This window comes from Hevea brasiliensis, chromosome 16 (assembly GCF_030052815.1).
Source record: "Hevea brasiliensis isolate MT/VB/25A 57/8 chromosome 16, ASM3005281v1, whole genome shotgun sequence".
NCBI lineage: Eukaryota > Viridiplantae > Streptophyta > Magnoliopsida > Malpighiales > Euphorbiaceae > Hevea > Hevea brasiliensis.
In genome coordinates, this window is record NC_079508.1 from 69,215,970 (window position 1) to 69,243,485 (window position 27,516).

The 27,516-nt window shown below is 32.2% G+C and overlaps 2 protein-coding genes across 3 annotated transcripts; one reads left to right on the plus strand and one right to left on the minus strand.

Moving 5' to 3' along the window:
* The first annotated feature begins 9,593 nt into the window (after positions 1–9,593).
* On the plus strand, positions 9,594–16,766 carry LOC110656058 (glutamate--cysteine ligase, chloroplastic). Of its 2 annotated transcripts, XM_021812587.2 has the most exons (16): positions 9,594–9,855; positions 10,483–10,813; positions 11,348–11,498; positions 11,761–11,868; positions 12,792–12,884; positions 13,529–13,612; positions 13,763–13,831; positions 13,910–13,980; positions 14,070–14,138; positions 14,378–14,471; positions 14,565–14,654; positions 14,750–14,830; positions 14,993–15,085; positions 15,410–15,490; positions 15,591–15,660; positions 16,451–16,766. In XM_021812587.2, the coding sequence occupies exons 2-16, from the start codon at positions 10,485–10,487 to the stop codon at positions 16,537–16,539; spliced, it is 1,572 nt and encodes a 523-aa protein (XP_021668279.2). In that variant the 5' UTR covers positions 9,594–9,855; positions 10,483–10,484; the 3' UTR covers positions 16,540–16,766. The 2 variants fall into 2 exon arrangements, 1 of the variants encoding a protein (XP_021668279.2); XR_002495061.2 differs by lacking the exon at positions 16,451–16,766 and having other exon boundaries at positions 9,609–9,855; positions 15,407–15,490; positions 15,591–15,624.
* Positions 16,767–17,832: 1,066 nt separating this feature from the next.
* Positions 17,833–24,368, minus strand: LOC110656059 (serine/threonine-protein kinase BSK7). Its single transcript, XM_021812588.2, has 11 exons — positions 23,854–24,368; positions 23,285–23,583; positions 22,959–23,179; positions 22,678–22,813; positions 22,168–22,301; positions 21,973–22,078; positions 21,629–21,714; positions 19,474–19,662; positions 19,139–19,291; positions 18,756–18,869; positions 17,833–18,626 (listed from the first exon to the last, which is right to left on the minus strand). The coding sequence occupies exons 2-11, from the start codon at positions 23,364–23,366 to the stop codon at positions 18,381–18,383; spliced, it is 1,467 nt and encodes a 488-aa protein (XP_021668280.1). The 5' UTR covers positions 23,367–23,583; positions 23,854–24,368; the 3' UTR covers positions 17,833–18,380.
* Positions 24,369–27,516: the final 3,148 nt, after the last annotated feature.

Here is a 27,516-nt window from a genome sequence, read left to right on the forward strand (position 1 = left end):
AGTGTTGAGGTGTGCCAGTAGAAGAGGATGTGAATGGATATCCATATATTTGAGCTAGCTAGCCTTGTGATGTGATTTCTCTTTAGCCTCTGGCTATTGAGATTCTATTTGTTTCGAATGGCATGATCTAACTGTGGGATTTATGAAACGTGTTTTGATACTTCGAAATGAACTTGGTTTGCATTAAAACCTCATAATTCATGTTTTGTGTTTAATGTTCATGTTTAGTCAAATTTTTAGAATAAACGTGATTTATATTTTGTATAAAAATTATTTTAGTATGTTGTATATCACTGAGTCCTAGTACTCAGCGATAGCTTCTATTGCTGTCGCAGATACAGAGACTAGAAGAGCAGCAGACTGAGCTGCTGAGGTGTGAGGAGCTATCATCTTGAAGTCTTCGGGTATAATTTATACCCTGCCTGTAAATATTTATTTTGATGTATGTATTGCATATAAAGGTATGGACATGTAAATGGGTCTTGAGCAGCTTGTACAAAAATTTATATGAAATTTGTAATAAAGTTTAGTTTGTATTTCTTTTGATGTGAATTTTGTAATGTTGTATCTAAATTGTTTTGTTTCCAGTGAAATATGAATGGAACTATTTTATTTAATTTGAATGAAATGGATTGTTAGTATTTTGATGATCATTGGATACTGGATTTGAAATTGAAAGTTGATAAATGTGTTGAGAAATTGTTTGAGATTGAGTTTGAAATTGAAGCAGTTGTTGAGAAAATTTTTAGAAGTGCTTTTTACAGGTATTTGAAGAACTGTTTTCTCAAAATACAGAGGGAACTCTGTCAAAATTTTTATAAAATTTGCGGAAAAATAAAATGGGCTAAAATTTCCAATTAGCTTTCAACTTAATTACATGTTTAAAATACTTATTAGAAATGCTCACCACTTATCAAAAATAAGAAAATTGTTTTAAAATCTCTTGTAGGGTACTTAATGAGTTATCGGTAGGTGAAGTTCGGTAGTTCATTAGGTATTCTACGGGATCATGTTATGCCTTATAGAGGGGTAAGGTGTGACACAAAGGTCCATTAAAATGTAGAAAATTAAATTTATATAAAATCTATTAGAAATAAAGAGGTGTGTATATAAAAAGAGAAAAGAAAATTTAAATAAGGTTTATGACATCATCAAGGTGAGAAAAGCATGATATCATAAAATAAATTTAATAATTATTTAATTAAATAATTGTTTATAGATAATTATATAAAGGAAATAATAGAAATTAAAATAAAAAAAAAAATTGATCTTCTTCATCCCTATCCTTGCCGTCACCCCCTCTCTATTCCTTTCTCATAAATCCTCCATTAAAGCTCATTTTGAGCGTGAATAAATCCCAAATTCAGCCACTAATTCCTTAGTTTCTCAAATTAAACCTTGCTTTTGAGTCTTGAAAAGAAGGTTGGAGTAAGAAATAGAAAGAAAAAAATTGAAGAGTTGAAGAATTAGAAATTCAAAACAAAAGGTTAGTGAAATCCCTCTCTTCCTCTCTTTCAATTCATAATTAGTCATTTAAATTGAGTGAGGTTTGGTAAAATTGAAACAAAAATGACATGTTAGGGAGCCTAAATAAATTCGACCAGCCTAGGAAGATGTTAGATTTGATGAAAAATTATGGAATTAAATATGTATGTGAACTCAATTTAGCATGTAGATATGCATTGTACACTTGAAATTCATGAATTGCGCAAATTAGAAAATTAGGGTTCTTGATGAATTAGGGTTTGGCAGCAATTGGGAATTTTGGTGAATTGATACACAATTAACCTAATTGATGCTTAAATTGGTCAATTGGTATGGTTATGAGTATGATTAAGTGAGTGGAATGAATTGAACTTGTGAATGTGATAATGTCCAATTCTGGACAGATTAATCTTGTTCCACTTAAATGAGTATAACTGAAATTCTGTTGCTCCAATTGGTGTAAGGCCAATTGAAGATGAAGATTTAGACCCAAAACAACAATTTTCATGTAGAAACCTTGCCCTAAAACTGACTACAAGTTGGTCTAAAAATTGGTTAAATCTAGAATAGGTACCCTGCCACTGGGCAAAACTGACCATATGAACAGTACATGTTCAAATGGTCATGACTTAGTGTAGAAAGATCCAAATGACCTGATTTTTATACCATTAGAAAGCTAGGACATAGTAGAACAACTTTCATGAAGAACACAATCCCAAATTCTAACCATGACCAAATCAAATTGCCCACCAAAGTTGGGTCACCAAAACTGCCAGAACCCTAAAATTGCCTGAAAATCTGAAATTTGGCCAATCCGGCCAGTTATGGTTAAATAATCATAACTTAAGTTACAAAACTCCAAATAAAGTGATTCAAAAAGAAAATTAAAGTTAAGACATTAAGGAACAACTTTGATGAGGAAAAGTTGGCCAAATTTCCACTGTAGAATAGGTCAAATGGAACAGTGAACTTTAGAGACCAAAACTAAAAAATTACAATTTATCCTAGAGAGTTTTGAATTTCAATTGGCAATCAATGCTAACACATTTGTAACCCAAAATGTAGTATATGAGTGCAATTAGAACTAGTAACCACAATTATACCAAGTACAAATAACTCAATTTTATGGGGTAGATGAAGTCTACAAAATTTAATTCTTAGATTGCTTAATAGAAATAAATTGAATAAGTATTGAAACACTTTGAATTATGTGTTTTAGTAGAACGAAACACTGAGAAGGACAAAGAAAAAGTGAGTCAAGGCCAAGAGACGACTCTTCTAAGTTTGTGCACAACAACTAGTTCATTTTTGAATTTCAGTTTAGATTTTGATCTGAATAAATTGTGAAATTAATTTATGACTTTGTTTATATTGAAAATTTTGAATGACACAAATTATATGCTGCTGGCCAAATTTTGGAAAATTAATTTGAATGTGAATTGTTTGATATTTGATACTTGAAAAAATAGTTAATATGATTTGAAACCACAATTATCATAACAATATGATTGGATTCCTCACTAACTTGCCTAGTGGGAAGCAATAGTTTTATATTCCCTCTCTGACTGAAGTGTTGGAGTGTGTGCCAGTTGAGGAAGAAATTGAATGAATACTCATATATTTTTGCTAGCTAGCCTTGGTATTCCTCATTAGCCTTTGACTATTGAGATGAATTTGATATTGATGTCAGGATTAAGCTGTGTGACATTTCAAAAGAAATTGTTTTGTAATTCATGGAATGAAATTTGATTTATTTAAGAAATTTGATGACTTTAGAAATAAAGTATAATTCTATATGAGTTAATATTCGAATAAATTTACTTTGGAAAAATTGTGATTGAATATTGTGTAAATTATTATTTTCTTTAAGTTATGCACCACTGAGTCTTCTTTTGGCTCAACGATAGCTTCTTATTGCTGTTGCAAGTAAAGAAGTAGATAAGGTAGCAGAATAGGCTGCTTGGGACTGGAGTGATCAGCATTTTGAATATTTATCGGGCATCTAGATTATACCCTTGTATATTTTATTTTGATGTATATGTCACTGTATGTAAGTGCATTAGACTTGAGCAGTTGTGTAATAAATTTTGTAATTTATGTTTGATTTGTGTAAATTTTGTAATATAAACCTCTTATATTATTTAGTGAAATGCTCAGTTTATTTTCAAATATTTTTTTATGAATTGCTTGAAATGGTGTTTGTTAAGATTAAATTGTGTTAAGAATATTAGAGTTTGGGATTTAAATGCATATTGAGAGTATTTTCACAAGTACTTGAAGAACTATTTTATTAAATTATAGATGACACTTTGTCGAATTTTCTGTAAAAATTATGAAAATTTTAAATTAATTAAAATTGATTATAACTAACTTCAAGGAAAGGTTTTAATCCCTGTTCAAAATGTTTCACCACTTTAAAAGTAAGTAAAAATTAGTTTAAAATGACTTGTAATATATTTGTCATATATTTAATGAGTAATCGGTGGGAGAAATTAAGCAATTTATTAAATATAATACGGGATCGTATTATGCATTAAAGAAGGTAAAGGGGGAAGAGTAAGGTGTGACATGGAGAGACAAATGAAAGGGAGTTTTGACCTTTAGTAATTGCACTAGCAGATGAAGAAGGTTTACGGGCTAAAGATTTAAGCTTCGGGCGCCTTAGCGGGTACCCTTTGCTTTGGGCTCAGGTTTTGAATGTTCTCTGGGTTGTATTTGAGGCGGGCTAGGCAATAATTTTGTAGGACTTGGGTTGGGGAGGCAAGCTTGTAGATCTGAAAGATTGAGAATTGGGTTGGCTTGTGGGATATATGGGTTGGCTTTCCAATTATCTGGACCATGAAAGCCCTGATAGAGAAAGAAATCTTGGCTGTGGATTCGAACAGATTTTTAAAGAAAGAATTTCTTTAAGTTTTTTTGGAAGACTAGTATCGAGGGAGTCACCTTTTCTTTTCAACGAGGGAATGTCAGGCTAAGTGAAGGTATAATCTGTACTCAACTCTTCTTGGATCACAGTTACCGTTTTAGAATACTCAAACTGAGACAGAGTGATTGTTTGAGAGGACTGTGGAGGAGAGATTTTACCTTTGCCAAGAGGTAATGATGGTCTAGCAGCCACTTCAGCCGTAAAAGCAACAGAGATCGGCTCGAGGTTATGATGTCTACCACATCTGACAGTTGGTTCGCCAGGGACTAATGAAACAGGTGATTGAGTGGAAGTCTTCACTTGTTTGTCCACTTCAGATACCTCACGCGCCACCTGATTCACGCCTAGCAAGCTACCAGATGAACTTAGGACCGGCCTTTGAACTGGTGGAGCTCTGAATTAGCTTCTTGATTTTGAGGAGAAGATCTCTGCCCTCATCCAAGGTCCGTATTCCTGACGTTTGCCTTGATTCTCTACACTGGTAACTCTGCTTATGTTGGAGCATGTTTGAATTTGGTGATCAAGAAGACCACACATATAGCATAAATCCGGCAACCGCTCAAATCTAAATCTGACTCTTTCGAGGGAGCCGTCTGGTCGCTTGTTTGTAAACCCCTCCAACATAGGCTTAGTGATATCCACTTCCACTCTGAGCCTAATACAACTTCCAATTGAAACATCGTCATTAGATGCCATATCAATATCCAGAAGATTCTTGAAAAGATTTCCAATGAGCCTAGCGTTCTGCGTAGTCATTTGATTGATAGGCAACCCGTGAACCTGCACCCAAAAGGGGCTAGAGGAAAAATCAACTTCTGCCAATTTCAAATTGGGCAACCATTGTTTCAACACAATCAGGGCATTATTAATCAACCACGGTATTCCATCCAGCACTCTATCTTTGTCCCTTTCATGAGAGAAAGTGAAAAGGAAAATATTTTGCATCTCCGGGAGAGCTTTAACTTGAAAATCAAAAGCCAAATTCCATACTTGCTTCAAAATGTTGCGCACATGATTTGTTGGAAAAATTTTTGCTGAAAGAAGGTTCCCGACCAATGTGGTACTGGACCGAGAAGCTGCCGCTTGGGTATCAGAATATAATTCCAACGTGACATCTTCCCACGATAGCAAACTGGTTGTATCACAGAGCTCATTCATGGATGGTGTTGACTGACCCATATTCCAGCAGGTATCTTCAATAAGTAATAAGTTGAAAAAATAAAAGCACTACCAACACACAGGCTATAACAAAGAAGGGAAGTCAAAGAGACTGGGAAGATAAAGCGAAAAACCACCCAACCAAACTGAAAACTAAAACTAAAACTGCAACTGAAAGTTCTACACTCTCCAGAGAGCAACCTCAACGGAGAGACCTCGTGAGAGAGAAAACACTCTAGGTGTGTTTGAATCTCAATCTCTTATCTTTGGTTACTACTAATTAAATTCATTAATATCATCTTTGACATGCATGGGCATAGCTTTCTGCACCTTCTAATTTCCTCTGGTTATCACCTGATATCATCCTATTTGACACAAATGATTATCTACTTCTTGCATTGGTTGGGTATGTATAGCATTGCTGTTGGAAGTGTCCTATTTGAGAAAGATTTTAAATATATTAATTAAAAAATATTAAAAAATTATTTAAAATTAAATTTAGTCAATTTTAGATATAAAAATATTAAATTAATAAAATAATTTTTTTTAAAATTACTTTTTCAGTAGCTTCTAAAATATATATATATTTTTTTATAGCGTTATCGTTTATGCACTTTTAAATTATTAAACTGAACAATCAAATTTCTTCAACTTTCATTTAGTCACCTCTTATCTTAAGAGGTTTATGCTATACGCAGATGGGATTATTTGCTTCGACAGTGTCCTTGTATCTATCTCTTAGTGGGTTTGGGTGCTTTTAAGTGGCCCTCGAAGTTATGTTGCATTGACCTATATGTTGAGGGCCTGAAGTAAAAGTATATGCTCAATGCCTGTACTGCTTTTTGCTCATCAACCACAAACCAAAGAAGAGATGAACAACGTCAGACACCTACAACTACTATTGAATATGATTAATGAGTTTGACTCCGTGGTATACAGTTGTTTCTAAAATAGTAAGGTTACTAATGTGTTTCAATTCCACGTCCCTTTTTACAGCAGCCGTCATGCTTTACCTGAAGGATTAATGAACTATTATACAGTTCCTCCCAGCCATACGAGAGCAAATGCTTAACATTGCCTATGAACATGTGCCTTCAACTTGAATATATACGAAGCACATGAGTCAACATGTTGCATAAAGAATCTGAGCAGCTGGTCTTTTTTAGTTTTATTTACGATTAGCAGGTTCCAGTTTAATATTTCGGAGAGATCAAACAAGAATCGAATGACTCTCTTAATTCTAGTTTAATTTTTATTTTGATCAAATTCAGTGATTGATTTAAAAAAAAATAAATGTTAAATCGAATCACACTTACCAATTTCAGTTTAATTAAACATTATTTTAATTACATTGATATTGCTTAGTTTTAATTCAATTTTAGACTGGACTAGTCCCATTTTAAATCCAACCATACTCAGGATCTATTTTCACCACAACGTAAAAAGGAATTACTTTAAATATTTTTATTAATATTTTATATATATTCAATGGTGATGATAGAGCCATGAAAATGGAGCTGTGGCCGCGATTAAGTTACATCAGTTTGGAGTGTTGTTTTTATTTATTATTTGTGCTTTTTGTATAAAAAAAATATTTTCTTTTGTTTTGATAAAAATTAAAAAAAAAACGATACGTAAACATTTTTACTTTTAAAAAATAAAAAGTAAATAAATATATTTTTATGATAAAATAAAATTTAATTTGTCTCATATATTTATTGGAGAGGTTTAATTTAATTTATTTTTAATTTTTAATCTAATTTAATCAATAAATTTTAATTTATACTCAAATTAATTTAATTTATTAATATTGTAAATTTTTTTAATATTTAATTATTTTTTAATATTAAAATATTATTTTTATATTATATAATTATTTAAATAAAAAATAAAAATATTATTTTTATTATACAATATTATTAATTAAATTGAAAATATAAAAAAACATTTTTATATTTTTATATAATTAATTTTAATTATTTAAATGAACAAAATATGATTTTTATATTTCATGCTTTTAATTTAAAATTAGAAAATTATAATTAAATAAAATTAAAAATATAAAAATATTTTTTTATATTATTAATTAATATTTAAAAAATAAAATATAAAATAAATAATTATAATTAATTAATTAAGATTAAAAATAATAAACTAAGTAATTAATATTAAAAAAATAATTAATTTTAAAAATATTTAAAAAATTAAAAAAAAATAGAAAATTACATGGCTGCTGTAATCAAATTTTTTTTTAATATATATATAAAAAAAAAAAAAAAAAAAAGGCCACTCTCAAAGGACGATTCACTTGGACCACTTCCCTACCATGGGTCAGGTACAATGTTGCCGCCAAGGTTATTATTGCGGGTCACATCGATTGAGATTAAAAAGGTTTAAAAATGTACTTTTATTAAAAAATGTATATATATATATATATTAAATACAATTATAAAAAAACTGAACATTTTAAAATTTTATAATTAAAATTTAATTTTAAATTAAATATATTTTTATATAATTTTAAATCAAATATTAATACATTCTAATTAATATATTAAAAATATTTTCTAATAATAACTCTATTAAATAAATTATTTAATTATTTAGTATACACATAGCCACACTCGCGTTGTTGCAATTCACTGTATCATTACATGTATATTTTATTAATAATTTATTATTTGTACCAGTCAAATTATTTTATTATCCATATATATTCTAATATAGAATGCGTCAGCAAATACATCATCGGACTTTTTCAGTTTCCTTGTATTCAGGCAAATTTGAAATCAAATTCGATTAGCAATTTGTCAATCTAAATTAAGTTAAAACTATTTAGAAGCCGGCATTCGTGTTTGACGAACAAACTATATTCAGTCTATAAAGATGGAATAAATTTTAAATTAATAATAAGTAAAATGTTTTATTAAAAAAAAAAGATGCTAAATTTTCTCAATTAAAAAAAATATTGAAAACGTTATAAACAAAAACAAGTAAAAGAAACGTGTCTTATGTGATTTTGTTTATTTTTAATTTATCTTATACAAATTTTATCATTTTCATCGTTAAATTCAATATCATCAATGCATCATATGATAGTTATTGAAAAAATAAATTTATTTGAAAAAAATATAACAAATTCAAAAAAAAAATAATGAATTAATATTCTGATAATTACTTTCTTTTTATTATTTTATTTATAATTTAATTGAATAAATAATCACTAATTTATCTAATAATAATTGTTCAAAAAATAAAAGTGATAAAATAACTTCTATTTTTATTTTTATTATAGAGTTGAAATAAAAGTGATAACTAACGACTTGATGGGTATATAAAATAGCGACACGTGGCTAAGGGATTTGGGATAATGGGAGTAATAGGGTATTCCTTGGCTAAATAGACCATTTTCTCTTTGGGATGCAGTATTACAGCTACTTATTGTGAAGAAGCACACTAATAAAGGACATTGCGTAGGCTAGGGAAAAATCCACCTTCCTAAGTAGGGCAGGGTCCTTGTTTGCAGGATTAGTGGGTCAATATTTACTTGATACATGTAAAATATTATAAATAGATTCAAAATCTTATCAAATTATTTTAGGATAATAATAATTTTTATGAATATATACATGTCTTACTCATTTATTTATTTAGTATAAAAAAATATAAATATCAATTAAATTTATTATATATTATATATTTTAAATTTATTTCCGTTTTTAAGATGAAAAATCATAATTATTATAAGACAATTTTATAATAAATATAGAAAGTACTAAAAATGATATTTCATAAAATGTAAATTTTTTTTTTTTGTAAAAATGCAAATACATGCACATATAAGGGTGGCTGTGATGCAAATGTACTGAATAATTGCTCATGATTATGGAGAAATTATATAATATTACTATAATTTCATTTCACACGAAATAGTAAATAAATAATAATTAAATAAAAATTAAATATATTGTAATTATATAATTTCTCCACGATTATGCCCGAGAATCTAAAAAGTTGACTAGCAATATAGTGCCGCTCCATTAAATCCTCGCTCTTGCGACGCCACTTGATTACTCATCACCCTGCTTTTTGCGGAAAGAAGCTCAACTTTTCTTCCTCTACTCCTTGAACGGCTGTCTTCTCAAAAAGAAAGCTTCCCTTCTCTGTACATCTCTCCATTGAGAGGCTAAGGAGTCTCACCCCGAAGCCTAAAAAGCTCATAGATTCCAACTTTGTAACCCTAATCTCATCGCCTTTTTCACATCCATACTTTAAAATTCACTTAGGTATTATTCTCTTCTCCATCTCCTGTATTGCGCGTGTTTGACGGAGAACTAGCTCATTTCGTTTGTCCAAAGATTTATTTGTTTTTGTTTCGCATGTATTTTTTAGGAATTGAATTTAGGTAGGTCTGAAATGCTATTTTTGTTATTGTTGATGAATTACGATGTGATTCCAGTTCATTTGATGCTGTTTAGTGTTGTTTGTTTTGGTGATTGCCTTACCTCCGTCTTTTGACTTATACCTCGCCTTTCTTGGCGTTCTGGATGTCTTAGCTGAATGTGCTTATATTATGAATAAGCAAAAAAAGAAAAAGAAATAATGGTAAGTACTCCATTTGATCAGTCCTGGTATTGACCCCATCATGTTCTCCAATTGCCAAAATCAAAAGGTTTGAAAATGTCCCTATCTGTAAGATACCGTGTGGAGCACATTTAAATGATTAAAATGTTTTTCAATGTCCAAGTGACTTTGAGTGAAGCTAAATAAGCTTCTTAACTATCTATTTCTGGTGTCATACAATTTTGTGAAATTGAAGCCCGATATGTTCATTCTTTTGAGCTATGTAGCTTTTGGATGCTGATTTATAAATTGTAAATTGTAATTTAACTGATGGATTTGCATTATTGCAGGCATGGCGCTTGTTTCTCAGGCAGGCCCATCATGTTGTGTTCCCACTGAGCTAACACGCTGTAAAACTGGTCAAAATGCGGTTTTTGGTGTGACTATTAGCATGGAGGCATCTAAACTGAAGGAAACATGTGTTAGATTCGCGTCATTGTCATGTAACTTTATCAAGACGTCTTGGGTTCCAAGAGAGTGGGTAAAAATGAGAAGAGGGGATCAAATGGTTGTTGCTGCAAGCCCTCCTACAGAGGATACAGTGATTGCTGCAGAACCGCTAACAAAAGAGGATCTTGTAGGATATCTTGCCTCTGGATGCAAGCCTAAGGAAAAATGGAGGTACAAACATGTTTTGATCAATACTTGTACTATTTAATTAAGATTTAATCAAAGGCATCAATTGCTGTTATTTTTTGCTTATTGGTTTTGTGAGAGAAAATCTTACGTTGGTTGTCTCATCATTAGCCCATTTGATGTGTTCCCTTCTAGACTGTGGAATTTAGCTTGAGATAGATTGTTCTGTTCATTATAGGTGTCTTACCATGATGCTATCATCTGTAAATAAACTTCTACTTTGAAAGTTAGCTGATTACTTACAATTGCCTGAAGTTTACATGGAGGTTTATATTCTAGCTCATATTTTCTACTGTCAGCACTCTTGTGAATACCGTGTTACTTTTATGCTTTTAAAGTTTCATCACAAGTACCTTCTATTGAAGAAGATTTTCTTACTGCTTGTCTGTAATAACAGAGCTGTTAAATGTTGCTTCTGTTTATTTGGGTTGTTATTTTCAATATTGAGGATTTTGTGTTTGATTTGAGGTTTTTTCTCAAACTAGTTATTTGCTAAGTGAAATATGTGGTTCTTCACAGAATAGGTACAGAACACGAGAAGTTTGGATTTGAACTTCAAACTTTACGCCCTATGAAATATGAACAAATAGCAGACTTGCTTAATGGTATTGCTGAGAGATTTGATTGGGAGAAAATAATGGAAGGTGAAAATATTATAGGACTCAAACAGGTAAACTGATTGTTTTATTTATCTCTGTTTCCTTTCACGAAAACCTGCATCTTGTATGCATGTATGTTTTACATCTTGTACTTCTTTGCATTGTTTGTATGTTATGACACATTTGAATGGTAATGTGCAATATTCTATTGGAGAAAAAAACGACTTTCTTTTATTATTTTCTCAATGGCATGTGTTGCAACAACTATTAAGAAAATTAATTCATATGTTGTTGGCAAGGTTTTTATAATAACTTTATTTGGTTGTATGCCAGGGAAAGCAGAGCATATCACTAGAGCCAGGTGGTCAGTTTGAGCTTAGTGGTGCACCACTTGAAACTTTGCATCAAACTTGTGCAGAAGTTAATTCACACCTTTATCAGGTAGGTTGAAATATTATATTTCTAGCATTTGCATGAACAATCTTGTTATCTTTCTTCATAATTTAAGCCATCTGGCAGGTGAATAATGAACTGTAGTGATTGTCGTCATCTTATATTTCTTTTGTAACAAGATAAGTTATTTTTGGAAAATTGCACCACATATTCTTAGCATATTATTTCTTCACAAACTCATCACTACCAGGAGTTCTTTGTATAAAGTTAACTGCTGGACTCTCAAATGGGTTTCTTGCATGGTGGGGGAGGTCAGTAGCGGTGACAACTTCTTTTTGAGCCGCCATATGGTCATTCTATCAAATAAACTCCTAAATCATCCTCTTCTGGCCTATAGTTTATTCTCTTGTTTCTCTGTAGATGCATTCAGCCCTTTCTAGTTATTATGTGATCATTTTATCAGCAAATAACAAGGAGAAATAGTTGTTCAACAATGATGGTTCTGTTGATTGTGATAAGTTTTCACATGCATTGGCTACTATAATTCGTTTGCTTTATGAAGCAGTAGATCAATCTGACTACTTTCTTTCTTCTGTCCCTCTTATTTTTTTTTTTTTAACAATAAAATGAAGGAAAAAAAAAATCATATGAAGAATTGTGATGCTGTACTTGTGAAGTTACTTTCCAACATTTCTCTAGATCAGATTAGATGTGTTTTACTCCTTTTTTTATCTCTTATTTTGACCTTTTCCATTATTAATACTATTCCTTTTAATATCGAACAAAAATGGCCTAAACTTGATTCAAATTCAGTTGGTACTTGGTGGTGTTTTTAATTTTATCTTCATTTGTTCTGTTTGTTATCATCTTTGTCATCACAACCTAACGGGAATGCCTGATCTCTTGTGATGAGCATATAGGATATGCTGTTTAAGCTTAATGTGGTCATCATATGCCTATATTTTTACCAGGTGAAAGCTGTTGCAGAGGAAATGGGAATTGGATTCTTAGGAATTGGCTTCCAGCCCAAATGGGGACTTAAAGACATACCCGTTATGCCCAAGGTATTATTTTATTCCCTTTTCAAAGATGCAAGTTATGGAAAATACATTGATTCCTCGATTCCTAAGTAGTAGATCCTGGAATGGAAAATGTTAATTCCTCAATACATGGCTTTAAGTAAAACATATGTTGGTAATTGGCATCAAGCAAATGAAAGGTATGTTCATAAGAAAATATTAAATGATGTTTTTCCCTTTTCCCCTGCTTTTTATCTTGGGTTGGAGGAGGGAAGGGTCGGGAGAAACATCAAGCATTTTATATTCTTGCCTATTTTTCCATTGGTAAATTTAGATTTTGCACATTGAATTTTCATTACGGGCTCTATTTATTTAGCCAACCACAAATTCATTGCAAACTCTTTTTATTCAGCCAATATCACCCTCCATTATTTCTTGTTAGCTTTCTAGAACAACAATTGTAGAATGATCCAATATTCTACAGCAAGTTGGAAAAAGCTCCAGAAACCTAGTGATCTGATTCTAAGTATTGGAATTAGTCACATAGGTTGCCTTTCCACCATGTCCTATAATGTGTTGGCACTCCTTTTCATATTTTCTGCTCTGTATTTCTGACCCTTTTTCTCCATCAAATTATGGTTGCTTTTGGAAACTTTGATTACTTAAGTGGTGATGTGTATTTATCTCAGGGAAGATATGAGATCATGAGGAATTACATGCCTAAAGTTGGCTCATTAGGACTTGATATGATGTTTAGGACATGCACTGTCCAGGTTAGATGATTTGGCTATTCTGAAGCATACTCTTCACTGCCAGCAAATTTTTAGTAATTTAATCTTGAATGTTTTCGTGATTCTGTCAAAAAAAAATTATTTTTGAAAAAATAGTAGTGACTCTTGTGTGTCAAAATTCATTTTCAATAGGTTAATCTGGATTTCAGTTCTGAGGATGACATGATAAGGAAATTTCACGCTGGTCTTGCTTTGCAGCCGGTGAGAAATTTTGTCAGATCCTGTTTTTAACTTGAAGTTTCTACAATTCCATTATATCTAACTAGTGCAAATTAATAGATAGCAACAGCTCTATTTGCAAATTCACCTTTCACTGAAGGAAAGCCAAATGGTTATCTGAGCATGAGAAGGTTTGCAAACATCTTCATAGAGTAGCTATACTTGTTATTTTTCTATGTGTTTCCTGTGGAGTTCTTAGTGAATTTTCTTTACTATGCAGCCAAATTTGGACAGATACTGATAAGAATCGCACCGGCATGCTGCCATTTGTTTTTGATGACTCATTTGGGTGAGTTTTATTCTTTTTTTTTTTTTTTTTTTTTTTGTTATGCTTGTGGGGACTGGACTTAGTCTCTTTCTTTTCTCTCTCTCTTGATTGCTTGGATGAAATTTTGCTTAAAGGTTTATCGTTTCAAATACTTATATACAGAAAAGCAGGTGCACCATCTATAAGCACAGACGAATTTTCCCCTAAAATGAAATAGTTTGGCCTCATGATAGAATCTTTTTATCGAAATTCTTTTGCAGGTTTGAGCAGTATGTTGATTATGCCCTTGATGTTCCAATGTATTTTGTTTATCGGAAGAAGAAGTATATTGACTGCACTGGAATGTCATTCAGGGTATCCATCTTTTCTTAGTCTTGTAATTTGAGTCTTTTCTTCAATACTTGTCTACTGAATTCTTCCCCTGAAATCTTATTCATTGCTTGCCAGGAGTTTATGGCTGGAAAACTTCCTTGCATTCCTGGTGAATTGCCAACCCTTGATGATTGGGAGAATCACTTAACAACAATTTTTCCTGAGGTTTATGTCTTGTGCATTTTGGTCCATTTGGTAAAATATCATGTTATCTCGATGCTCTTGTTTATTTAAGCCTTGCTGTTAATCTTTTCATTCAGGTCAGATTGAAGCGATACTTGGAAATGAGGGGTGCTGATGGAGGGCCTTGGAGGAGATTGTGTGCATTGCCAGCATTTTGGGTAGTGGCCTTTCTATCTGTTTATGGGCAACCTATTTATTTCTTCACATGATCTAGTAATATCCATAATTACTAGACAAGCACATTTACTTCTCATTGGGGATTCTATTACTGACTTATTTAAACATAACCAACTCTTTGTTGATTCCCTTTCAAATATCAGGTAGGATTGTTGTATGATGAAATCTCACTTCAAAATGTTCTGGATATGATAGCTGATTGGACTCCTGAAGAAAGACAAATGCTTAGGAATAAGGTAATCCAAACACCAACTGGCTGATGAACTCTAAATTTTCAATGCACCAGCGGTAATAACACACTGTTTCTGCTTAATATATATATATATATATATATTGTGCTTAGGATCTCATACTCTGTCATGTTGTAACTTTTTTTCTGCCAAGCTCGTACCTTTAGAGAAGAGGTGAATAGAACGCAATGAGCATCTCTATTCTGTAGTTTGAATTAGGATAACTTTCCTACTTATATTTATTCTACAACAGAATATATTCTGATCTTGTCTTACCTCATTTTTGTACTGTAATCAAGAGCAACATCTGATTTAAAATTTATTTAGTAGGTTCCAAAGACTGGTCTAAAGACACCATTTCGGGATGGATTACTGAAGCATGTTGCTGTAGATGTTCTAAAGTTCGCTAAGGTAACTTGGATACTACAAATGTTTTAGCTTTAGAAATATTCTTAAAAGCATATGCCTATTATTGCTTATGACAAAAAAACATGCATCTGTTACCCTGCAGGATGGCTTAGAAAGGAGAGGCTTCAAGGAAATTGGGTTCTTGAATGAAGTGGCTGAGGTGGTTAGAACAGGTAATCAAGTCTACTTTGTGCTTCTGTCTATTTCTATTTTGTCTCTTTGGATGTTAACATCTGTGATTTAGCTACAAGGTTTAGGCTTCCAAATGCTAACGAGGTTGTTATATCATCTTTCTTCAATGTGAAAACACCATGCCAGATATGCAGCGCAGGAAGCATGAATGAGTAGATATATCTGCCTAGTATTCTAGCTGCTCATTATGCTTCAGATGTGTTTGTGGTTTGGCATTTCTGTTGCTATTTATGTAATGGCCTTCTCAGCAAGTTCCTTCTTGTGTTCATACTGCAAGAAATGGACTTGAATGCCATTTAGTTTAAAAGTTCAAGCTTGAATGATCTGGTATGTAGGAGGTTTGAGCTTATGCATTGCTTACATATTTTAAGTCTCATGAACTGGGGCTTTTTAAGCGTGTGAATGCCTTGGGTTTAGTATATGTAAGAGGTAGTTGCAATACTTGCCCACGCTAATTGTTCCTACTTATTGTTTTCTGATATTGTTAAACAAATATTGAAGAGATAGAGGGGAATAATTTTGTATTATACGCAACCTATAATTTTGATTGAAATTAAATCATATATACGTATATTCTGTTGAACTTATTACAAAGTTTATGACTATTCATCATCCTCATTACGTTCTGTAGTTAGAACAGTCTGTTTTTGTTTTATACTTCTCTTGCTAAGACATGTTCGTGGACATTGTAATGTTTGGGATTGCTTCTCTGCCTTTGATTATTCATTTTTATCTTTTGCGTGGTCATGATGGTTAATATTCTTATGGCAGGTGTGACACCAGCAGAGAAGCTTTTGGAACTGTATGATGGAAAGTGGGGGCAATCCGTGGATCCTGTTTTTGAGGAACTACTGTACTAAGATGAATTAGATTCTAGAGGCACTTTAGTAGTGACCTTTTTCTGCATTGAATTTTTGGATGTAAAATTGCTTGTTACTGTTTTCAACTCCTTTTCCCATCTTTTGATTAGTGATAGATGATTTCACAGGAATAAATTATCATGTAATTCAAATCCTTGGCATGAGGATCCTTCTGTAACTCCCATTGAATTTGATCATATGAAACTTTGTTCTACTCATTTTCAAAATTAATGAGTAAGGAAGAACAATAGCCCCTTTGGCAGAGAAAAAAAAAAAAAAGAGAAACGGTACCGTTAAAGGGAGAAAAACCAAACCTTTGAAAAAGACCTCTAAATATCACATAATAACAGAAGACCTCCAAATATCACGAAATAACAAAATTACCCCTCAATTTCACTGTTACGTAAACATCATAATAACAAAATTTCACCGCCAACTTTCGTGGGTTTCTATGTGCATGTATTTTTACTGCTAAAAAAAAAATGTATATGTATTTTTGAACATGCACAGCACGAACGAGGAGCTGATTGTGCCTTGAGTTGTTGCTACGATACTGTTGCTCCTCTTCTTGTGCGCATTATCAGTCCGATTATACTTCTCTATATTACATTTTTTGACTACTTTATTTTCTTGATATCATTTCTGTAATTTGTCGAGCTGCTATCGATCACTTTAGCATATGGCATTGTTAAGCTTGTCGTTCCATCTCAGGTGATTTTTCCATCCCTTGTGCGCCAGTATTCCCACCGCTTAGAAATTGTTTACTACATTTGTTAACTATTTTCTTTTATAGGGACGATGGAAATTCAAACCTGACACTTGTCAGCCTTTAGCCATTGGACTAAGTCAGGTTCATAGGTGAATTTGAACTGCAAAAATAATATTCCCACAGTAATGATCAACAAATCACTATCTCATAATTTCTCAGAAAAATAGCTCTTGAAGGTTCAAAGAAACAGAGTTTCTTATTGCGTTGGCTCACTTTTATCTCCGTCATCATTTTAACAGGGAGCATTATTCCACAATGTGAAGTTGCAAGTTTAATTTGCAGCTAAAGCTTTGAAAAGCTGGGGACAGTAGAGTAGGACAAGGAAAGCAGTAGACATTAATATGGATTCATTGAGCTACAGCTCAGGGGTTAGTAGTTCAAAACATTTTTCCAGCTCATCCACAGGCAGCAAACAGAAAGATTTAAGCTATAGACAAAAGAACTTGCAGGTTGCAGCAGCCACTGCTCTCCTTGCCTAAACTTACAACATAAAAAAAAATTAAACAAAAAAAAATCAAATAGCGTAAGACTCGAATGGAAAGCAATAATATTAATTCACAAACTTCGCAACAGCATACGAAGAAATAAAAAGCCCATTTCACCTCACCTTCAGCAACCACAACCAATAGCACTGTACATAAATTACAAGGATCGCAGAGACTTCTATTCACGCTCTAAATGCAACTTTAAACAAGAGCTGAATGCCTGAATCCCTCTACAAACATGTAATCTATCCCACGATTGTCTTTATTATTTCCCTAGATTGGTGTATTGGAAAAGGTCAGCAAACAGAAACCAGGGTAGATTGTTCATATGTGAATGAGTGTCCCAATATGGCAAATACCCAGCACTGACAAAAACCTACCCATCCAATAATTTTTGGAAAGAATTCTTAAAGATGACAACCAATCACATGCAGAAGATGGGGACCATTTATGGCCCACACGAAGGTTCACTGTGAGGCTTAACAACACTTGATCAGCTCAAAATTAAGCTTGTGTTTGCCCTTGGTGGTCATCTCAAGGAAGAGCAATTAAAGAACAGCTTTATTGAGCATCATCATTTTCTATCATCAAGCATTTGTTGTCTTGTTATTTTCAAGTGTTGATCCCTCTTTAAGAGCTGCTTGTGCCTCACTCTCCCTTCCCAATGCAAAAAGAGCTGTTGCCTGTAAATAGGATGCAATATTCCAAATAGGGGATATTACTTGGGCTTGCACTGCATCATTAAGGGCTTCCTGTGGCATTTCGTTCATAAGATAAGATAGACTTCGGCGTGCATAGACAGTTGGAGAAACCATGGTTCCAACCTCAATGAACTGCAAATTCAATGAACTGTCAGGCCAATTTCAGAAAATCATGCAGTCAAATGCAGATAATCCCCAATTCTGTCTACTTCAACCAACCACAAGGGAAGGACTCTAGAAAATCAAGGCAACCAATCTAACCTGGGAATAGCATTCAATGGCAGCTCTAAAATCTTTATGCCGGAAGGCAACATCACCCTTTTTCTTTGAATTTAATGTTTCCTGCATCTGATTGGTCCACATTTGGAATGAGAGCTACAAGACAGGAAAACAACATTAAGTGTGAAATACAACACACAACTCAACCATTCTGGCATCATATCAAACATCAGTGACACATGAAATATCATCAAGGAAGCAACAGATGAGACATACAACTAACATAAATGATAAAGAGTCCAAGCAACTAGAAACTATTAAACAAATGTAAAACAGATTTCTAACTGTGAGACAAAAGGAAAAGGCCAGATGACTATATCAACATCAATTAGTTACAGTTAGCATTTAACATGTCAGAAACAAACCTCAGTAGCCGCACCCTCATCATCTTTATATCCAATCTTTTCTATGATCTCATGTATGGCAGTCAAATCCATTCTTAAGCAAGCCTCACCGAGGGGTGACAAAGGTAAAGGTGCAGCACCATCTGGTATACCCATCAATACATGAGAAGGAACCTGCAGAACAAATTACTTAATCTCATTTCCAGTGGTTGATTAGAATTGCTTGATGTTTAGCCATTTTATGATGGCTCTAAGAGCAGAAATAGATTTCTACACATGGTAGGATAAGTTTCAGAAATGCATGAGCTTAAAATGAATAACATTTTCAGTTACTTAAGAATCAATACATAACAAACCTCAGTATCCTTCTGAAGTGGAATCAATGCAGCAACTAATGACTTTGGATTTGGCCGCTCACGAGGCTCATACTGCAAACATCGAGAGGCTAATCGGACCAATTCAGTCCCATCATCATTTGTAAATTGGCCTTCCAAGCAAGAATCAGTAAGCATCTGAATATTCCTGTCCCTTATTAAGTCCAAAGCCTGAAGTAAATAGTGCAACTTAATATTAGACATTAGTTGTATGTGTATCCTAAAAATTCAGATAAATACCACACAACAAAAATTATGAGATCATACTGCCAACTTAAAAATACACTTGGTCAGGCTCCTATCAGAACAACTTCCAAAACAAATAATTTAAACTTGTCATCAAATGAAACAAAAAAAACAGCAGGATGTCTATTTCTGATCAAAAGGTATGTAGCATATAGGCTGCTCTCTTTTGGCAGATGATGTCAGATATCACATTTGGATATTCTACACAAGGAATTAGCTGGCCCTTACTTGGCTTTACATTCTTTTCTTCACCCATTTTTTTTTTCTTTCTCATCATTGACAGTTGGCTTCAACCCCAACAAGCCAGCTATAATCCACCTCACCCATGAAAATAAAGGAAAAAAAGACAATTTTACAATACCAAGGTTTGCATAGTCACTTTTCTATGAATTAGAAACACCCATTAGACCAGTCATTATAATAGTCTTCTTGTGCAATAAGATAAGAATGAATCATCCAGCACAAAACTGGAGATGATTATGCTTAAGGCAACCATAATGAGATAGGGAACCCAACAAATCTAATGGCTCATCAGTTACAAAAAAATTCAATATCCAATCAAAAGATGATATTACAAAAGCAGCAAGATGTCAACAAGTAGTTATGCCCTCAACAAACTTATAACCATCATCAATTAATAATCAGCCTCAAAAAGTCATCGCAATGGCTCTGCTAACGAGACCAGGTTTGTTTCTTTCTCATTTTTTTTTTCTTTCCTTTTCCTGGTTAGATTTTTAGGGTCATTTTATTTGAACATGAGCTGTCTTCAACAACTCAATATATCTGAAACACACAATCTTAAAAATAGGGTTCCATGATATTGGAACCCCTTCCACCAATAAGAAAATTTTGCTATGATCAATGGAAAGATGTAAACAGTAATATGTAAATATCTCATAATTGTGAATTCTCCTCCTCCCTCCCACCTCCACTCCTCAAGACAGAGCAAGGTAAGGAAGTGTATGTCCAAATACTTTGAGGCATTACACCTTTTTAGGAATTTCCTCAAGTATACTCAGAAGCATCTAAACCTTACTAGCATATTTCCCAAGTCTTCATGATTAGGCAGCATGCTAGACTTAAAGATTCTCTCCGACAATGAATTCCCAACTTACAAATGCTGAGGAAACAAAGATATGTGGAGTCAAATTTCAGCCATTGCCCTTTTCAAAATGCCTGGAAAGGAAGGAATTACTATTGTTTCCTTGATTTCCACCCTGAGTCTAAGCTGAGTCATTCTCCTCCTAAGTTTCAGAAGTCTTTTCATTCATCACATTATCAAATGGGACCACAATATTACAAGGACCATTTTAATGTAAGTAATGCCAAATAGCCCAACCCTATTCATACCAGAACTACACTGAGGACTAACCACCAGAATTTGTTTGTTTTAACATGATACTTATTTCAAAAAGCCTTTTATCATTCCATTGTTTATTATTATTTAGTTTCTCTCTCCAACACCGCCAAACACCCCCCACCCCAACAACAAACTTTTTCTTTATGGGAGGGGATGGGTAGAGGAATTTTCTTTAGCAAAGACGGAAAGATATAGTAAGTAAGCCTCTCCTTGTACTTCCATGTTCAATAATACGAACATTACTCTAGCCATCCAAACTTCCAGTCTCCACTAGCACACCATACCATCATCCAATATGCCAAGTAGGAAAAATAGGTTAGAGAGATAGAGAAGAGAGCTGGCTTAAAAGTTTTATGTTTATGTTAAGAATTTACAATTGAAAATCGCATTATATTCAAATTAAACGCTCCTACTTGTTGGAGTATGAGGGTTATGGAGCAAACTTTGCGCTTTTGAAAGGCACAAGAAGTCCAGTTAATAGATACTTTAAAATTGTTCTGTCAAATTGATCCTATCAAGGAGAAAACTTACGTGGCTGGGAGGAATATGTTTTCCACTAAGGAGGTCAAGCAAAAGGGTACCGAAGCTATACATTACACTTTCTGGTGTTACTCTCCCTGCAGAAAGAATGAAATATGGGGTATTACTATTGAATAAAACAATAAATAAATAATGATTATTATATCTAAAGGCTAAATGAGGCATGATTGAATAAACAAAATCAAAATAAAAACTTGAATGGTAAATGACAATGTGATACAACTCTCTAACTCAGGAATCAGCATCCAACTGCCACAGTAATTCCATGCGCCCAATAGATATCAATGGACCACAAAGGAGAAGTCTGCATAAGAAAAAAAAATTGATCTGGTTACCTGTTCTCAGATACTCAGGAGGAGTAAATGCCAGGTTTGTACTATAACTTTTTCCATCTCTGCTGTTCTTCATCAGACCAAAGCATGAAAGTCGAGGGTTACCCTCCTGAGACATAGAAAGACGCAATGATGGTGATCTATAAGTTCTAACTACAAAAAGAAAGGACGACATTTTAATTAATAATGCATACTTACATCATCAAAAACAATCCTATAAGCATTCAGATCATGATACAGAGCACGCCCTTTACTAGTACAATATTCTAGAGCTTGTGCTATATGTAAAGCCACCCTAAGTCGTATTGCCCATTTCATTGGTTGCGTTTCCCCTAAACAAGCCAAGAGGCAAACATTGAGATGCAGAGAAAGCAATAGAAATGAAGCACAAGATATATGTACCACAAAAATCTATAGTCAAAAAAATATTCCCCCATTGCAAAACTTAAATATCTAAAGAAGTATGTTGTATTCACCCCCATAATCTACCATAAAGTGAATCACAAAACATTCATACTCAATGAGAGACAAATTTAGATTTTAAGGAGGACAAGTGATTACATATCAATTAGAAAGTAAAATAACCATCCATCTGCAATCGACAGAACCTGGATTATTGTTCAATTATGAAGTATGTGAGTTACGAACCCTCAAATAACACAGACCAAATGTTAAAGCTCCAGCAAAGAAACCAAAAAACAAACTTACAGTGAAATAAGTGTTTTGCTAATGTATCATTGGGCATAAATTCTGTAACAAGTAGCCTCTCATCCCCTTCACAGCAACAACCAAGTAAATTTGCCAGCCTATGGTTCCGAAGCTGACCAACAGCTCTTGCTTCTTCCTAAAGTTATAGAATGTCAAAGTCAAGCACCTATCAAATTCCATATGTGAATAACTAGTGATCATATGTATGAAGTGCATTAAAGAAAAAATAGCTGCTACAGCCATTGAATTGGGGAATTTAGAAAATGATATGCTTCACTTACCAAAAACTGTCTAGCATCAGGCCAAGCAGATCTATTAAATCGTTTTACGGCTATCCTCCTCTGATTCTCAAACTTACCCCTATAAACCACGTTGGGAGCCTTTTCCCCATGTTCAGAAACTATATTCTCCACAGCAAATCCAGATGTTGCCATCTTGAGCGTCTCAATGGTGTATTCACGGAATGCAGGCAACTCATCAACTTCCTTCCTCTCCTCATTTTCTACCAAGAACAACCAAGTTAAAGATTAAAACCATTCTCAATAATAATAATAATAATAATAATAATAATAATAATAATGAACTATACATGACAGATTTCACTCACCCTCATTTTGGCCCTCGGGAATTGATCCATCAAACTCAGAAGTCCAACAACAGGCGGAGAGCTTCGAACACTCGCAGCCCATCCCAACACCAAAATTTGAAATTGAACACTTAATAATCCTAAAGCCTCAAAAATGATAAAATCTTATCTAGCTTAATCACTTCATCCAGCTTCATAGAGTAATCCTTTTTCGCAAATTGTACGATAAACATTTCAAAACTTCAATTCATGAAGCGATCAACATAGAAAAGTGGAAAAACTTCGTCACAGAATCCTTTTTGGGACAAAACCCAGTTAACCTGTAACAAAAAAACAAATTGGAATCAAATTTTCCTTCTAGAACAACACAAAAGCCACAGAAACAGCTGAAGCAATACGAATCTAATAAGTCACATCACTAGCCTCATAAAAAAAATAAATCCCCGAATCAACTACTCCTTACCACAGCCACATCTCTTTTGTCAAGTATAAAATTCGCAAATCCCAAAGATCACAAAAAAAAAGGCAAATTTCATTTCCTCAACTTCTGAACATCCAAACAAAACAAAACAACCCAGAAACAAATATACCTCTTTTTCAGTGATTCCCTTCCAGTCAACTCACTGGAGCACCCAAGTCAATCAAATTTCAGCAGAAGCAATTGGTTTATTCAATCAAAACAGAACAGCAAAAGCGAGGAAAACACAGAGACAAAGAGGTGGCGAGAGGGGAAAGACATGAAAACCTGGATATAAAGCAAAGCAGCAGCTGGATTTGTTCAAAAAGTAATGGAAAGCAAAAGGATAAGTTGTAGGGATTAAGAAAATGTTTGGATTTAGCAATTTTCGGGTTTTGGAAAGTGGGTTTTGGAGTGCGAATCTGAGATCAGTTCAGAGAAAAAGAATTTTGAGATTTGGATATAATAATTCAAAGACAAAAAAATAAAAGAAGCTAGAATAGATATTGAATATATTAAACGAGAAGGAAGAGGCTATGGACTGATGGTTGTTTATATATTCATACTCAGCAAACAGCAGCACGCCCCTTTCCTTGGCTACGCAGATTGAGGCTGAGTTTTGGCGTCTCTCTCCATTTTCTTTTTCTTTTTTCTCTATATATTTCCACCGACATGACCCCTTCTCTGTTCTGTTTTCTACACGTTAGGCCAATTGCGCACCCATTGTCCCCTATTCAATTAATTCATCATGTAACATAATTATTTAATCTCAATTTTTAATAAATTTTAATTTTAGTCCCAAATAAAGAAAAAAATTGTCAATGTGCACAAAATCATTGCCATTTTTAGATAATTGTTGCTTATTCACTTTTCTTTAAAAAAAAAAAAAATCAATTCACCTATAAGAATTAATAATTGATGTATACAAAAAATTATATAATAAAATTAATATATATATATTAAAATTATAGAGATTAAAGTGTGATATAATATAAAATTTAATGATTAAATAAGTAATTTTTAAAAATTTAAAAAATAAAATATAATATAATATAAAAATTTAATAATTAAATTAATTTTTTAAAATTTAAAAATTAAAATATAATATAAGACAAAACGCACGATAAAATTATAAATTTCTCTTAAAAAAATTATATAACCAACAACAGCATCAAAACAAAACTTAATTGAAATAAATTTTGAACTGGGTTGGTGTATTCCTATTGATATTTAGATTTAAAATTTTATAATTTAAAAAACAAGTTTAATTATTAAATTAAAACTCTTTTATGACAAACAAGTAAAACGAGTTGTAATAATTAGACATTATAACAAACAAATAGTCTCTTTTTTTTAAAATGTGAAAAAATTCAAAGATGATTAGTGTATCTCTCCCCACTTAATTTTAATTATCAACATTCCATTTCTCATTGGCTATCCCTTTTCTTTCTGTCTTTTATTTTTGGAGCCTTCTTTGTTTCAACCATAATCATGCCTAGGAAAGCATTGGCAAATTAGTACTAGTAGTTAGGTCATTGCCAACCATTTTTATTTCGTAAAACTTTTACATATGCTTGTGATGGAAATTTAATTAATATTAAATTCATAACTTTACTAAAACTTATTTTTTAAATTAAAATCCTTTTATCAATTTTTAATTTTTTTAATTTCAAATTTTAAATTAAAAGATACTTTTCGTATCCGAGGCCATCCCTAAATGTATGTATGGGCTTGAAAATTTTGTTGATGTCGTTTCAAATGTACGATCGTCTTTATTGAAAAATTAGAGCAAATTTTCCTAAAAGGGATGAAATTAAAATAGATATGGCTGTTTGATTTCTATTATTCGACAAACGAAGTTCATGTGAACGTTGGAACACGAAGATTTTGATGCTTTGCTGTTTTGCCTATCACTTGTCTTCTTGTTAAAAATCTAGGCATATGAGAGTCTATTTGCCATTAATATGTTAAAATTACTTTGGACAAAATTATTTTTTAAAATATATTAATGAGAGATTGTTAAAAATAATTTAAAGTTAAATTTGCATTAAGAATACCGAATTAATAAAATAATTTTTTCAATTATTTTTTTAATTAAAAATGATGTTTTTTTTTAAGAAAAATAGTTTTGAACAATTAATTTCAATGTCAAATAGGCACTAAATCTATGAGATGGTAAAAGTTCTTGAACCTAATCTAACCTGTCTCAAGCCCGATCAATTTTCTTTGACTCCAATTTGTTTGAGATGGGACAGAAAGACCTTCTGCTCGCCCCAAATTCCTATAACCCGTCCTGATAGTAATATAATTTATTTTTATATTTAAATATTATAATTAAAATAAATGTTTTATTAAAATAATATTTAAAGCTTATATTTTAATTATATTTTATTTTTTTAATAAATAAATTTATATTATATATTAATAAATTAAAATAAACAAAAAAACTCTTCCCAGTGATCCCTGTCTCATTATCGAGGGAAATCTTCGCCCTAACCTCAAACTCTTATGGGGCGGGATGGAGAACGATCCCGGCCCATTCCTATTCTTAAGTATGACTAGAATTCTCCAAACTGATTTAATATTTAATAAATTGTAAATAATGTGATATATTGTTTAATAAATTATTTCCTAATTGTTTGAATTAATTATAAAGGGTGTAATAAAAAAATTATTTAATTATTTATTGAAATATGTATATCTAAAATCTACATTTTTGTATAATTTATTTATTTATAATTTAAATCTATTTATCTATATCTGTTTTTATAATATACATCTATAATCTATATCTATAATAAATGCAAAAATATGAATGAATTCGCGAATTTGTTAACTTATAAAAATATTTATAGATGTTTATGTTATAAAAAATATAAATTAAAATTTTAAAATCATATTTTAAACTCTAATAATCCTATCTTACATTCAAAAAGTACATACTTAGCCTTTTGTGTTTATAAAATACTTAAAATTATAATTTTTTTTTTTAATTTTTGGTTACGTTTCGTTGTTTATTATATTTAATATCATTTTTTCACATTAATTAGAAAAAAAAAAATCATGTTTTTACTCTTCATCTTCACGTTAGAAAGAAAGAGCTCAAGTTGATGAGGGTGTTAGAAGGTCTTAAAAATGGGATTATAATACCTAATTATCTTTGCTTTAATCAATTGATAATGATTATTATATTTTATAATGAGGCATTGACCATGGTCTCTAATCTTTTTATTTCATGAGGCAAAGACACACACACTTGGGTCAAGGACAAAAATGAATTATACCTCAAAATCACGGTCTCCAATCTAATACCTCATGGTTTGACCCTAAACCAGACTTAACCAACAAGAAATGAAAATTTGTTTAGACAAAGCATTTTATTACTTGGCTAGCGACTTTACTTAAAAAGAAAAAAAAAATCCAACCTCAATTACTAAATCAATAAAGACATACCTTAGTCAATTTTAGCTCTATCGAATTAATGTTAAATAATTATATCATAATTTATTTTGATATATTGATATATGTGATATTGCCCCACTCATGAAATCGAGTCAAATGACTCGGTCAAATAATCAAATTTTTCATATAATTTAAGCAAACGATCAAAAGGTGTCACACCTACCTTACCCCTCTGTAAGGTATAACATGATCCCATAGTATATCTAATGAATTACCGAACTTCGCCCATTAAATATACTACAAGAGATTTTAAAACGATTCCAATTCATATATAAATGAAAAATGAGGACAAAAGGATTATTAAAGTGTCTTTGGGTTGGGTGTATGCCATAAA

What these genes read in the sequence shown, in the direction of transcription:
- LOC110656058 (XM_021812587.2), top strand. Translation starts at nt 10,485, where the DNA reads ATGGCGCTTGTTTCTCAGGCAGGCCCATCATGTTGTGTTCCCACTGAG. An exon ending in CTGGTCTTGCTTTGCAGCCG is followed by an intron (nt 13,832 to 13,909) that starts GTGAGAAATTTT and finishes GCAAATTAATAG; the next exon opens with ATAGCAACAGCTCTATTTGC. An exon ending in GTTTTTGATGACTCATTTGG is followed by an intron (nt 14,139 to 14,377) that starts GTGAGTTTTATT and finishes ATTCTTTTGCAG; the next exon opens with GTTTGAGCAGTATGTTGATT.
- LOC110656059 (XM_021812588.2), bottom strand. Translation starts at nt 23,366, where the DNA reads ATGGGCTGCGAGTGTTCGAAGCTCTCCGCCTGTTGTTGGACTTCTGAG. An exon ending in ATAGGATTGTTTTTGATGAT is followed by an intron (nt 22,079 to 22,167) that starts GTAAGTATGCAT and finishes TCTATGTCTCAG; the next exon opens with GAGGGTAACCCTCGACTTTC. An exon ending in ATGAGGGTGCGGCTACTGAG is followed by an intron (nt 18,870 to 19,138) that starts GTTTGTTTCTGA and finishes CCTGTCTTGTAG; the next exon opens with CTCTCATTCCAAATGTGGAC.